Genomic DNA, 12,733 nt, shown 5'->3' on the forward strand with positions numbered 1-12,733 from the left:
TTATACATTGACTTGTATCTTGCAACCTTGATGAAATATTTTTTTTAGCTTAAATAGCTTTTTGTATGTAGATTCCTTAGAATTTTCTGTATAAAAGATCTGCATGTTATATGAATGCTTTTTGTTTCTTTATCTTGCTTACTTGCCCTGCCTGGCTAGAATCTTCACTACAATGTTGAATAGAAATGGTGAGAGCAAACATACTTATCTTCTCCCTAATTTAGGGGGAAAGCCTTCAGCCTTTTACTGTTAAGTAGGCTGTTAGCTGTGTGTTTGTGTGTTTTTGAATATTCCCTCTGTTCATTGTCTTTCAGTGTTTTTATCAAGCAGTGTCAAATTTTGTGAAATGCTTCTTTCTGAATCTATTGAGATGATTGTGTGCTTTCTGTCCTTTATTCTGTTAATGTGGTATATTACATTAACTGATTTTCATATGTTGAACCAATATTGAATTTCTGGGATAAATCCCACTTGTCATTGTGTATAATCATTTTTATATATTGCTGGATTTTATTTGCTAGTATTTTATTGTAGGTATTTTGGTCAATATTCAAAAGGGATATTGATCTGTAGTTTTCTTGTGATGTCCTTGATTTTAGTATCAAGGTAATCTTAGCCTCAAAGGATGAATTTAGAAATGTTCTCTCTTCTCAATTTTTTGGGAAGAGTTTGTTAAGGATTAGTATTAATTTTTCTCTAAAAGTTTTGTAGAATTTACCAGTGAAGATATCTGCACATGGACTTTTCCTGGTAAGAAGTTTTTTGATTAGTAAATCAGTACTACTTTTTTGTTTTTGGTCTATTCAAATACTCATTTCTTCTTTAGTCAGTTTTGTTTGTGTCTTTCTAAAATTTTGCCCATATTATCTAGGTTATCTAATATAATTGGTCATAGTATGTCCTCTCTTTAATTCTTGTTTTACAAATTTGTGTCCTTTTTTTTTCTTAGTTAACATAGGTAAAGATTTGTCTATTTTGTTGATCGCTTTAAAGAACAACTTTTGGTTTTATTGATTTTCTCTGTTGTTTTTCTATTCATTTTTCATTTATTTTCACTCATCTTTATTATTTCTTTTATTCTGCCTTCTTTGGGATTAATTTGCATTTTTAAGTTTTAGAATGTGAAAGATTAGATAATTGCTTTAAGAACTTTCTTCTTTTTTAATATAGGCATATCCAGCTATGTATTTCTCTTTACTGCTTTCTGTGCATCCACAGCTTTTTAAAGGTTGTAATTTTGTTTCACTCACGCCAACGTACTTTCTAACTTCTCTTGTTATTTTCTCTTTGACTCTCTTGGTTATTTAGGAATGTGTTGTTTAATTTCTACATGTTCTTGAAATTCTTAAATTTCCCTCTGTTATTGATTTCTAATTTCCTTCCATTTTTGTTTGGAGAACAGGTTTTGTATTATTTCCATTACATTAAATTTACTGCAACTTGTCTTATGCTCTTTTTTTTCAATTTTGTGGGGAAGATTGGCCCCGAGCTAACATCCCTTACCACTCTTCCTCTTGTTTTGCTTGAGGAAGATTGTCCCTGTGCTAATATCTGTGCCAGTTTTCCTCTGTTTTGTATGTGGGATGCCACTACAGCATGGCTTGATGAGTGGTGTGTAGGTCCGTGCCCAGGATTTGAACCCATGAACCCTGGACCACCAAAGCAGAGTGCAGAAACTTAACCACTTTGCCACTAGGCTGGCTCCTTTATGCTCTACCTTGTGATCTTTCCTGGAGAATATTCCTTGTGAACTTCAGAAAAGTGTGTGTTTTGCTGTTATAGGGTGGTGTGCTTTATATGTGTATGTTCTAGTTGGTTTGTAGTGTCATTCAATTCTTTGATTTCCTTTTTGATATTCTTTCCAATTGTTATATCCATTATTGAAAGTTGGATATTAAAGTTTTCAACTGTTATTGTTGACTTGTCTATATCTACACTTAATTCTAACGTATTTGCTTTATTTCTTTTCGGACTTTCTTGTTAAGTGCATCTATGTTTGTAATTGTTGTGTCTCCTTGATAGATTGCCCTTTTGTCATTATACAATATCTTTCCTTGTTTCTACTAACAATTTTTGTCTTAGAGTTTATTTTTCTGATATTAGTATAGGCATTCCACCTCTCTTTTGCTTTGTTTGGTATACTATTTTCCTTACTTCTACTTTCAACGTATTTGTGTTTTTGTCTCTAAAGTGCATTTTGACATTTTCTGCTTTTTAATTGGAGTGTTTAATGTGTTTATATTTATTGTAATTACTGATATGCTAAGATCATTTTGCTACCTACTTTCAATATGTTTTATATCTTTCCCCTCATTTGTTTCTCCATTACTGCCCTGTTTTGTGTTAAATAGATATTATCTAGTGTATCATGTTAATTCCCTTCTTATTGATTTTACTATATTTTGGAATTACTTTTCTTAGTGATTACTGCATGGATTACAATTAACTTAATTTAGTTGATAGCAGTCTAGTTCAAATTAATGCCAACTTAATTTCAATAAGATATTGTCATAGAAATTACATCTGGATACATTATATACACCTCATCCAGATTTATAATTATTGCTTTATGTATTTTTTTATATCAGTAGGATAAAAAATATTTACAAACATAAAATATATTTACTTTTTATATTTACCTGTGTAATTATATTTACTGGTGCTCTTTATTTCTTCAGGTGGATTTCAGTTATTTTCTAGTGTTCTTTCATTTCATCCAGAAGGACATTCTTTTAGATTTATTGTAGGGAAGGTTTGTTTATCTGATCATATCTTAGCTTCCTCATTTTTGAAGAAAATTTTTGCTATCAAATTCTTATTTGATAATAGTTTATTTTGGGACTTTGAATATGTTATCCCACTCCCCTCTGACCTCCATGATTTCTGATGAGAAATCAGCTGTCAGTCTTATTGAGGATTCCTTGTGCATGATGAGTTGCTTCTGTGTTCTTGTGTTCAAGATTCTTTTTGTCTTTTGACAGTGTGATTATGATATGTCTAGGTGTGGATCACTTTCTTTTGGAATGTGTAGTAACTTTTGGTTGTACAGAAGGCAGAATGGATGATATATTTTAGAGAATGGATTCTGTTATGTTCTTCTGAAGTATATTTGTATTTTATTGTCGAAGGCAGTTCAATTACTGATCACTTCAAGGTTGATCATCTTAAACTTCTATAGGCATAGTTTTAAATTTTATTGAGTTAGATCTGTTAAAAGCCTTAGGTATTTCCAAACTGCTCTAACTTGGGGTCAAACTTTGTCTCCCATGGAGATTTTATCAGGGCTTGGTTTTCAGCTTTATGAGGGAAAACAAAGCTTTCTCTAGTACACGGTTCTTATTCTCAATAAGGTGTTATGCCTGAGGTATTAAATATTCTTCCACTTTGGCTGTACTGGACTCTCAACACCTTCCTACCCAGAATTACTTCATCTCTAGTCTATCCGGTTTTCTTTCAACACTGTAGTAAGTTCTGTTTGATTTTTTTTGTATTTTTAAAATCTTTTTTAAAGATTTTATTTTTTTCCTTTTTCTCCCCAAGCCGCCCAGTACATAGTTGTATGTTCTTCATTGTGGGTCCTTCTAGTTGTGGCATGTGGGATGCTGCCTCATCATGGTTTGATGAGCAGTGCCATGCCCGCACCCAGGATTTGAACCAACGAAACACTGGGATGCCTGCAGCGGAGCACACGAACTTAACCACTCGGCCACGGGGCCAGCCCCACTTCTGTTTGATTTACTTAATGTACTTTCCCCCTGTGTATATGCTGCCTAGCCCTCAGCTTCAGACTTACAGGAAATGATCCCAGAGTTTTCTGGGTTACTCCCTCGTTACCACCACCATGTATAGTTTCCTCCTCTCTGATGCCCTACTTTACAGATTTTAGCTGCTTCAATAGCCTCAACTTTGAATTCTGTATGCTCAGCATACAGGGTCTCTTTACTTTGATTGGGATCTGGTTTCTTGCCATAGTTGGGAAGTTTTTCCTGGGTAGAGAGTCAGTGCTATTATAGGAGATCATCTTGTGTATGTCTCTTCTCTCAGGGATTGCTGTATCATCTTGCTTGTTTTCTCATGTCTGAGAACAGTTGTTTCATATATTTTCCGAGCTTTGTAATTCTTTACAGTGAGGCTAGTCTCTTAACAGTTACTCCAACATGGTTGAGCCAGAAGTAGAGATGTTGCTTTTTTATCCAATACTTCTCCTGCTTTTATTGAGTTGATCACATATTTGTTCTTCATTTTGTTAAAGTGATTATTTGGATTGATTATTTTTAAATATTAAACCAACCTTGCATTTTTGTGATAATCCCAACTTTTCATGATCTGTCATCTCTTTTATAAGTGATTGGATTCAATTGGATAGAATTTTTTCTGAGTATTTTTACATCTAGGTTTATGAGATAAATTCATCTATATGTTTTCTTTTTTGTAATATTCTTGGCATGTTTTAGTATCAGTGTTATCCTGGATTTATGAAATGAGTTAGGCAGTGTTTCCTTTTTTTTATATGGAAGAGTTTATTTGATTGGCTATCTTATAAGTTTCTAAGCATTTAGAAGTGAAATCATCTGGGATTGGAAGTTTCTTTGTGGGAAAGTTTTAAATTAATGATATGGTCCATTTAATAGTTATTGAGTAATTCACATTTTATATTGCTTCCTATGTCAGTTTTAGTAAATTGTGTTCTTATAAGAAATTGTGCATTTCATCTGCTTTTCAAATGTATTAACATATATAGTTCACCATATGTTCATTCCATTTTTTTCTTTGCTTGTTTGAAGTATAACAGATCTGCAGTACTATTCTTTTAAAATTCTTGATATTAATATGTGTTTTCTTTCTCTTTATTCTGGATGAGCTTTGCTGGAATGTGTTAGTGTTAAAAGTCTTTTTCAAAGAACTGACTTTCATATTTTAAATTTTCTACAGGGTACATTTAAAATTTTCTATGATTTTCTCCTCTTTTCTTTATTATTTCTTTTCTTCTAATTTTTTTTTGTTTTAAAGTATTGCTCTTTTTAAAATCTTCTTATAATAAAACTTAGATAATTGGTTTTTCAGCCACATGTATAAATCAGTGAAAATCAATCATCTGCATCTATGTGTATATATATATGAATTTTCATCTTAGAATGAATTTAACTGTGTTCCACACGTTTTGATTGCCATATATTGATTATAATTTAGTTAAAAATACTATCACTGTGATAAGAGAACATATGCAGTGTAGTATAAATTCCTTTGAAATTTGTTGAGACTTACTTTATGGACCAGCATGTGATCAATTTTGGTAAATGTGCCATGTGCCTTTGAAAAGAATATATATTCTGCACTTCTATAAATGTCAAGTGTTCCATAATTAGCACTAGGTATCCTTTTTAATCACGTTTTCAAATTGTCTCAATCCTTTCTGAATATTTTCTTGGTTTTTCTCAGTTAGTGGTATTGGTGTGTTAAAATTTCTCACTGTAATTCTAAATTTGTCTCTTTTTTTCAAATTTTACTTATATATTTTGCAGATCTATTATATGTATATACTTTTAAGATTTTTTTGTCTTCTTGATGGAATTTCCCTTTTTTTATCATAGAATGTCCCTGTTCATTTCTAGCAATGTTTGTTGATCTAAAGCCTACCTTGTCTGATATAAATATAGCTGCATTAGCTTTTGTTTTGATAGTGCTTTCCTGTTGCAACTTTTTCATTCTTTTGTTTTCAGTCTCTTTAATGTAAAGTTGTCTTTACAAGAAATATATAGTTAAGTTTTTTAATCCAGAATAACAATTTTTGTCTTTATTTGTAATATTTAGTCCATTTGTATTTAGCACATTTACTGATATATTTGCATTTGAAATCTGAATCTTATTTTTTGTTTTGTATTGTCTTATATTTTAGATTTCCATTTGCTTTCTTTTTTTGCCTTTCATTTAGTGGAAGGGAAGCAGATGATATAGAGGCATTGTCAGGTTATTTTCAAATAGCTGTTTCCAGAAGGCCATAGATTGACACTTTGCTGAAATATTACAGATAATATGAGGAAAGCATTGTTTATGCATACACACAGAGAGGATACTCCTCATAGGAATGGTGAAGGTCAACAGAGTAGTTAAAGAAGACTGAAGATCAGATGCTATTATTATTTGAGACTGTAAACTTAGTGAAAACAAAGACCATATCTGTTTGATTTACTATCTGTTCTATTTTACACTACATAGCGTGGTACTTTTTGAATGAATAGCTGATTGAATGGCTGAATAAATGAATCGGCTGTAACTATGGTATATTCCAAAGAGCAACACAATAGAGTCAGAAGTCTTTATTTCAATGTTTGCCTTGGTGCTTTAAAGCACGAATTTAAACAAGCACTAAATATTTCTGAGTCTCAGCTTACTCATCATGGGGTCACGGTGAGGCTTTAATAATAAAAAGAGTGTTGGGACTGGCCCTGTGGCCAAGTGGTTACGTTCGCGTGCTCCGCTTTGGCGGCCCAGGGTTTTGCTGGTTTGGATCCTGGGCACAGACATGGCACAGCTCATCGGGCCATGTTGAGGTGGCTTCCCACATGCCACAACTAGAAAGGACCCACAACTAAAATATACAATTATGTACTGGGGGGCTTTGGAGAGAAGAAGCAAAAGAAAAAAGAAGAAGATTGGCAACAGCTGTTAGCTCAGGTGCCAGTCTTTGAAAATATAATAATAATAAGAGTATCAAATCATTTTGCATTTTTAGACAAATATGGTGCATTATTGTTAGATACTATATGCAGCTGCAATTTTAAGACATGCTATTTATCAAAACCCATTTATAGTGTTCTAGAATTAAAAAAAAAACAACTTCTTTCCTTTAAATGTGGAAATGCACTTTAATGTTTAATTTCTCCTTTGTGAACTTTTAGAGGGCCAAAAATAGTACCCTTTTACTTTCTGTTGTTTTAAAAATGGTAATTTTACTAAGCCTTATAACTTACAATATACTTTCAATTTATGTTATCTCTGTATTCTTCCAACCAGCTTTGTTAGCTAGAGAAGCTGTTAGTCTAGTGATTAGAGCCGTGTTTCTTGAATTCAAATCCAAACTCTGACTCTTACTTGCTTACATGCTATATAACTTCGGATAAGTTATTTTATATCTTTGTCTCTTGGTTTTCTCATATGTAAAATGGGGATAGCAATGATTCCTACCTCATAGAGGCCATTGTGAGAATTAAATAGGTTAGTACACATAGCATTTAGGACAGTATGTGGTGTGTAGAAATTATCAGAAAATGTTAATTTTTATTGAAAATTAATGTTCATATTAATTAGTATATTAGCTAAAATTAATGTTCATATTAATTAATCTAGAGATAAATATTTGTATTTATATTAACACTTTATAGTTGAGAAAACAGAGGTTGGGAGAGGTTAAGTGAGTTTTCCAAGGTTACTCAGTGAATGGCAATGCTAAAACCTGAGCTTGGATCTTCTGATTCGAAGTTCAGTGCGATGGTGTGATAAGTGTTCTGGCCTCTACAACATAGGTTTTGGTAAATATTTTTGGATGATAATAGTTGAAAGGACCAATTTAGCTGAGAAGTTTCCTGGGGAATTCTAAAGACAATTGAAACTAGAAAAATTAAAAGTTTTTGGTTCTAATTAGTTCATGTCTATAATTTCCCATCTATGTATTTTTTTTTTCAGTATGTGTATACTTAATTGGAGGTAATGGATTGTTCTAGTTCTAGAAGGAGGAATAAGTCTGGCTTCTTGGGCCAGATTTTAATGAGAGCAGGTAAAATCACCATGAGGTTCACTGATGTGGTTTTGGGGAGAGGGTTATCTTATTATCTTGGATCACTGCCTGATCAATCCTAGAATCAGGCAGCCAAAGAATGTTACCGCTGAAAGAAACCTAAGAGGTTTGATAACTCAATATTTTCATTTTGCAGATTAGGCCCTCAGAGGGTAAATCCCTCACCCGTTGTTGCTCAGTGAGTCAGTTGGGCTAGAATTCAAGTCTGCTGGTTCCCAGGCTGGTGCTCCATCTAGTACAACACAGGCTCAGGAAAACAAGTGCCGTGCCAGTAGAACTAGGAAAAGAAGTAATTTATAACTTTGGTACATATCAGGTTAAAGTTTAATTCTGAGTATTCTTTTGGAGAAAGACACACTAGAGCTCCTTTTAAAGCAGGGTATTGCTGTGTTCTTCAAGTGTAATACAGTAGTGACTTTTCAATCACTTGCTTTGTCGCTGTCTATAGTCATCTTTACTCATTTTTAGCTGTTGATTATCTGGCTTGGGAATTCACCAGACTCTTTACTTTTTGTTTTCTCCCATCCCACTGTTAACATTTTTGGCAGTTCATTAGAATATCCGTCAGAGAGAAGAGAGACAAAGAATGGAGGTCACACCTGAGTTTATACCGTTTTGATGAAACTGTTAGTTCTGTTGATGGAGAAAATGGAAATTGATTTCATGATTGTTTGTGAATAATAATACCATTATTATTCTTATGCAGCAACTACTTCTAAATTTTGCTTAAAACCTTACTCTACTTTACATATTCTTTAACATGTTCTGATAGAAGTTTGGAAATACACCAAACACAGTACAAATTGCATAGCCCTGTTGTGAGAATTAAATAAGATCCAATATATTAGAGGTAGTTTGTATACCATAAAGCTTAACACAAAATATGTAAGGTATTATTGTCCCTATTTTTCGAAGTAAGAAACTAAAGTTTGGTTATGACTATTACTTGGTTTGTTGGGGCTTGCCACATGCTCCATACAGCATCCCAATCTGTCAAAGACACTTGTAGCACAAATGGATCTTCTGGGTCATTAAGGATGGGAAAGCCGCTTGCTCCACAGCCTGGACAAGCTGAAAGTCTCCTCTCACCTGGGCTGCGCTCAGAGTTGGCAGCCTTGCAGATTCTGAATGCTGAACCTTCACTGAATGATGACAAATGTCACTGTCATGGCTCATAATATTTAAATGTATGTTCTTTTAGCTGCATGAACTTCTATTAAACCCTGTTCTCTTAATTTTTATTACCAGGTAACCTTGGACGGGTGGACCAGGTCTCTGAGTTTGAGTATGATTTATTCATAAGGCCGGATACCTGTAATCCACGCTTCCGAGTCTGGTTCAACTTTACTGTTGAAAACGTGAAAGAATCACAGGTGAGGGAAATACTATAGTGGACGCCTTCAGTGTGGTTTTGGTAAGAAGATTATGCTTTTGTTTTATTTTAGGAATATCAAAATAATGACCATAATAGGAATATATTCTTGTATATGTATAGCAGTGATACAGTTTTGTTTCAAGAGATATAGAGAAATAGGTATAACATGCTGACTTTTGTTATCTAATGGTTAAGTAATACAAAATAGCTTATCTGAGACCAAAAAGTGTTCTTTACTGGTTGAAGCATTAGCTTGATATGCCAGGCTTTCTTGAGGGACACTGTAAGAAACCACACTGCAAGTGATTTGCTATTATGTTTATTATAGAGTGCTGTTCTCTATATTATTTTTTCTTTATAAAGACCTGTGAGGGACATTTCTCACAAGCTTCAGTTTCTGAAAAAGCTTTTGTTCTCTTATACCACAAGGTGTTTATATCTTAAAAACAACGTGATTCTTGTAACTCATCCTATTTTCCCTTCACTTTGGCTGCTGGAAAACACAGAGCCAATTTTACAGCCCTTTCTAATTATTCTGGGAAAGTTTTTTGCTTATGTTTCTGTATACTATCTTTTCTTTTATTTTGATCATATTAATCTGTCTTTAACTGTGAGTTCATCACGTACATTTTCCAACAGTGTATATTTTTATAATCCTTTTTAAATCTGTTTTGAATGAGAGGTAATATTAATAAAAATACAAAGAACTAAATACATATACTTTGAACAAGCATTAATAAAAATCTAATCTGAATAAATCAGTTACCATTCTGGTATATTGAGACAGCTGATCATGGAAGATTCTACACAAACTCTGTACATGTGATATGATTCTTTTAAGCAGATGAAAGCATGGCCTGTAACCTAACATCTGTCTTCTTCCTTCGGGGTCATCTTATTCTAATATATTTGAGAAAGTGAGGTGTTTGTCTAATTTCCTCTCCCATGTCAATCTGTCCTCTTGGCTCTTTCACCTGGTTGCTTGCTGCTCTCCGTTTCTCTCAACTGCAACTTGAGTCATGAGTCAGGCAGTGGTCAGTATCTGAAATTTAAGTACTCTGGGTCTTGCTTGATCCAATGCTGTTCCTGGTACACTGGCTTATTCTGCAGAATAGGGGTACAGGAACAGCCGCTTCACTTATTACCAATTTTCTTAATTCTCTACAATACCGCTGACCCGGGACTGGCTGTATGTAACGTGTACTGAAATTTAGGGGCTAACTGGAAGGAATTAAATGTATAGGAGAGCTCTGAACATTGTTAGCTAAATATGATTTACCTCTGCATTTTAGGACAAGTGGGAAAAGAAGTTAAACCCCACACAGAGAGCTGCTCAAGGACACACTTTAGTTCCTAGCTTGGTTCTTGGTTTTACTTATTTTCCCATGAAAGAATTCCTTTTTCAATTTTTCACAGTAAGAATAATAATATTCCTCCCCTCCACCCACTTTGGGAAATCCTGAACTTAACCTACAGGGATTCACCTGACCCTAGGATTATCTCACTTGTTTCACCAAGACAATCAATAATCCTCCAAGTGTGTTTTCCAAAGTCTATGTCACTGAGTCTTGAGAGTAGGAGGGCTTAGCCTGATGTGCTAGACTGAGTCTTAGCCCTCAAAATTTGGATCCTCTATGAAGATCTCTCTGCTATCATGAAGTAAAATACAACTTATCCTTCTGTTGTTGTTCCTGTCTCATGTCATTAACCTACGATTGTCACATACACACACCACTGAAAAACAAACAGTAATTCTGAGGCAATATAGTCAATTCATATGAAAGAAGGGAAACCTTTTCTTAAAATTCTGCAGGATTTCTAAGTTCACAGAAGGGATTACTCTTTTCTTCTTTATGCATAGCATATGCACATCCTTTAGCTTGCCTACTGCATGTAGGAATCCACTAACTCCTAAGAAATGAGACCTATTACTTTTCAAACAACAAAATCATCTATCTTCATTATATCCTTTGCTAAAGAGAGACTTAGTGGAAGCTCTGAAATTATAGTGTTTCTTTAACTTTGGGCCACATTAGATTTCTGGCTCAGTTTTTCTTTTAGTTTAGGCTCTTTCTAAAGAGAATCCTTATGTAGCTCCTATGGTCAGGAGGTGGGGTGGGAGGGTGAGATGACTAGAGAGTTAGGGAAAATGTGTTTCTTAAGTTATACTACTTGGGATAGTCTCTTGGACAAGTTGCTTATACATTTCAAAGTTTCTTGTTCTTTGCTGTTCTGGCTTGCTTACAGGTATGTTCTTGTTTGTTGTTTAAAATATCTTTTCCAGAGTGTTATAAGTTTCATACTACGTGTTGAAGACATACAGTCTCTTTTGCAGTCTTGTCCACGAATTAAATAAGCAAGTAACAATAATGTGTTCCAAGCATTTATTCTAATAAGAGTATTGGTGCTGTTTTATGGATTCTTATTTTTAAGGTTGTAGGAACCAATGTTTGCTCTGTCTCTCTGGATTCTATCTTCTTATCCATTGCTATCCTACCCTTGTTAAAATTATAAATCATGAACATGTTTATCTGTTTTCCCAGAGCCTGCTACTTTATCAGACTCTTTCTGTGAGCCATTGCTTCATCAACTGTAATCACATTATATAGTTATGGAAATCTGTCTCAAGAAGGCATAAAGATCTGCTGGAAAGATACAATACATATCTCTAGCTCACAGGATATTTGTTTTCATGGTTGTCTACATGAAAGAGAATGGCTTTACTATTAAGTTTGACTTGTGAGGTCTGTTTTTATAATGTTTCTTCCTATAATCTTTTTCCATCTCTCCAATTTCCGTTAAAATGAGACCTGCATGAATGTAATCTAGTCAGGAACCTTATTTAGGATTTTGTACTAATGGGCAAAAGAAATATTAGTCGTCCAAGGCCAACTCCATTAAATGAATGTTAAAAATTGCAGCATCAAATATAGTGTGTAAACAAGTCTAGCTTTTGAGTTATTTTCCTTGATGTTTTTAGGAAATGATAAAAACTTAGAACATACAGTGCTGTATTCCAGGAATGATATATTAACCCTCAAACGTAATTGCTAAATAGTGCCTTTGTAAGAGTCTATGAAAACTAAACATCCTGATATCTTTATTGAAAAATAATTTTCTCTCTGAAAAACTTGTATTAAATATTCTTATGTTGAAATTTATTATTGATGCAGCAGAACACTTGTGTGATGTGAAAGCAAATCTTTTTATTTAAATACTCATGATAAAACTTTAGCCAATAAGAGGAAATAAAATGGTACGCCTGGACTATTTAAACTTTGTTTTCTTTCCTCAATTGTCTTTTTATCTCTTTGAATCCATTTTTTCTCCTGTCTGATTATAAAAGTAGCCACTGCTCAGTATAGCAAATTGGGAAAATATAATTATTAGAAGCAGAGAAAAAGCACCCCCCCACACACCCATAATCTTACTACCTAGAAACAAATACTATTAACTTTTTATCATATTTACTTGTAGATTTATTATTTTCTCTTTTATTTTTTGGAGCATAAATAAATTTGTACTGTATATACATTTTTATGTCTTGCTTATAAAGAAATGAA

General features: G+C 33.5%; 1 protein-coding gene across 5 annotated transcripts in view; it reads left to right on the forward strand.

Annotated features, from left to right (window-relative positions):
* The window catches only part of AGBL4 (AGBL carboxypeptidase 4), a 1,226,144-nt gene that overhangs the window by 209,825 nt on the left and 1,003,586 nt on the right, over positions 1 to 12,733 (forward strand). For 4 of the 5 annotated variants that reach the window (XM_070609700.1, XM_070609702.1, XM_070609701.1 and 1 more), the window contains one exon: positions 9,044 to 9,168. The exons of the other annotated variant lie outside the window; for it this stretch is intronic. In XM_070609700.1, the coding sequence (XP_070465801.1) occupies positions 9,044 to 9,168 (125 nt within the window). The remainder of the gene's footprint in view (positions 1 to 9,043; positions 9,169 to 12,733) is intronic. 5 annotated transcript variants of the gene reach the window in all.

The sequence above is a fragment of the Equus przewalskii genome, chromosome 2, assembly GCF_037783145.1.
Source record: "Equus przewalskii isolate Varuska chromosome 2, EquPr2, whole genome shotgun sequence".
NCBI lineage: Eukaryota > Metazoa > Chordata > Mammalia > Perissodactyla > Equidae > Equus > Equus przewalskii.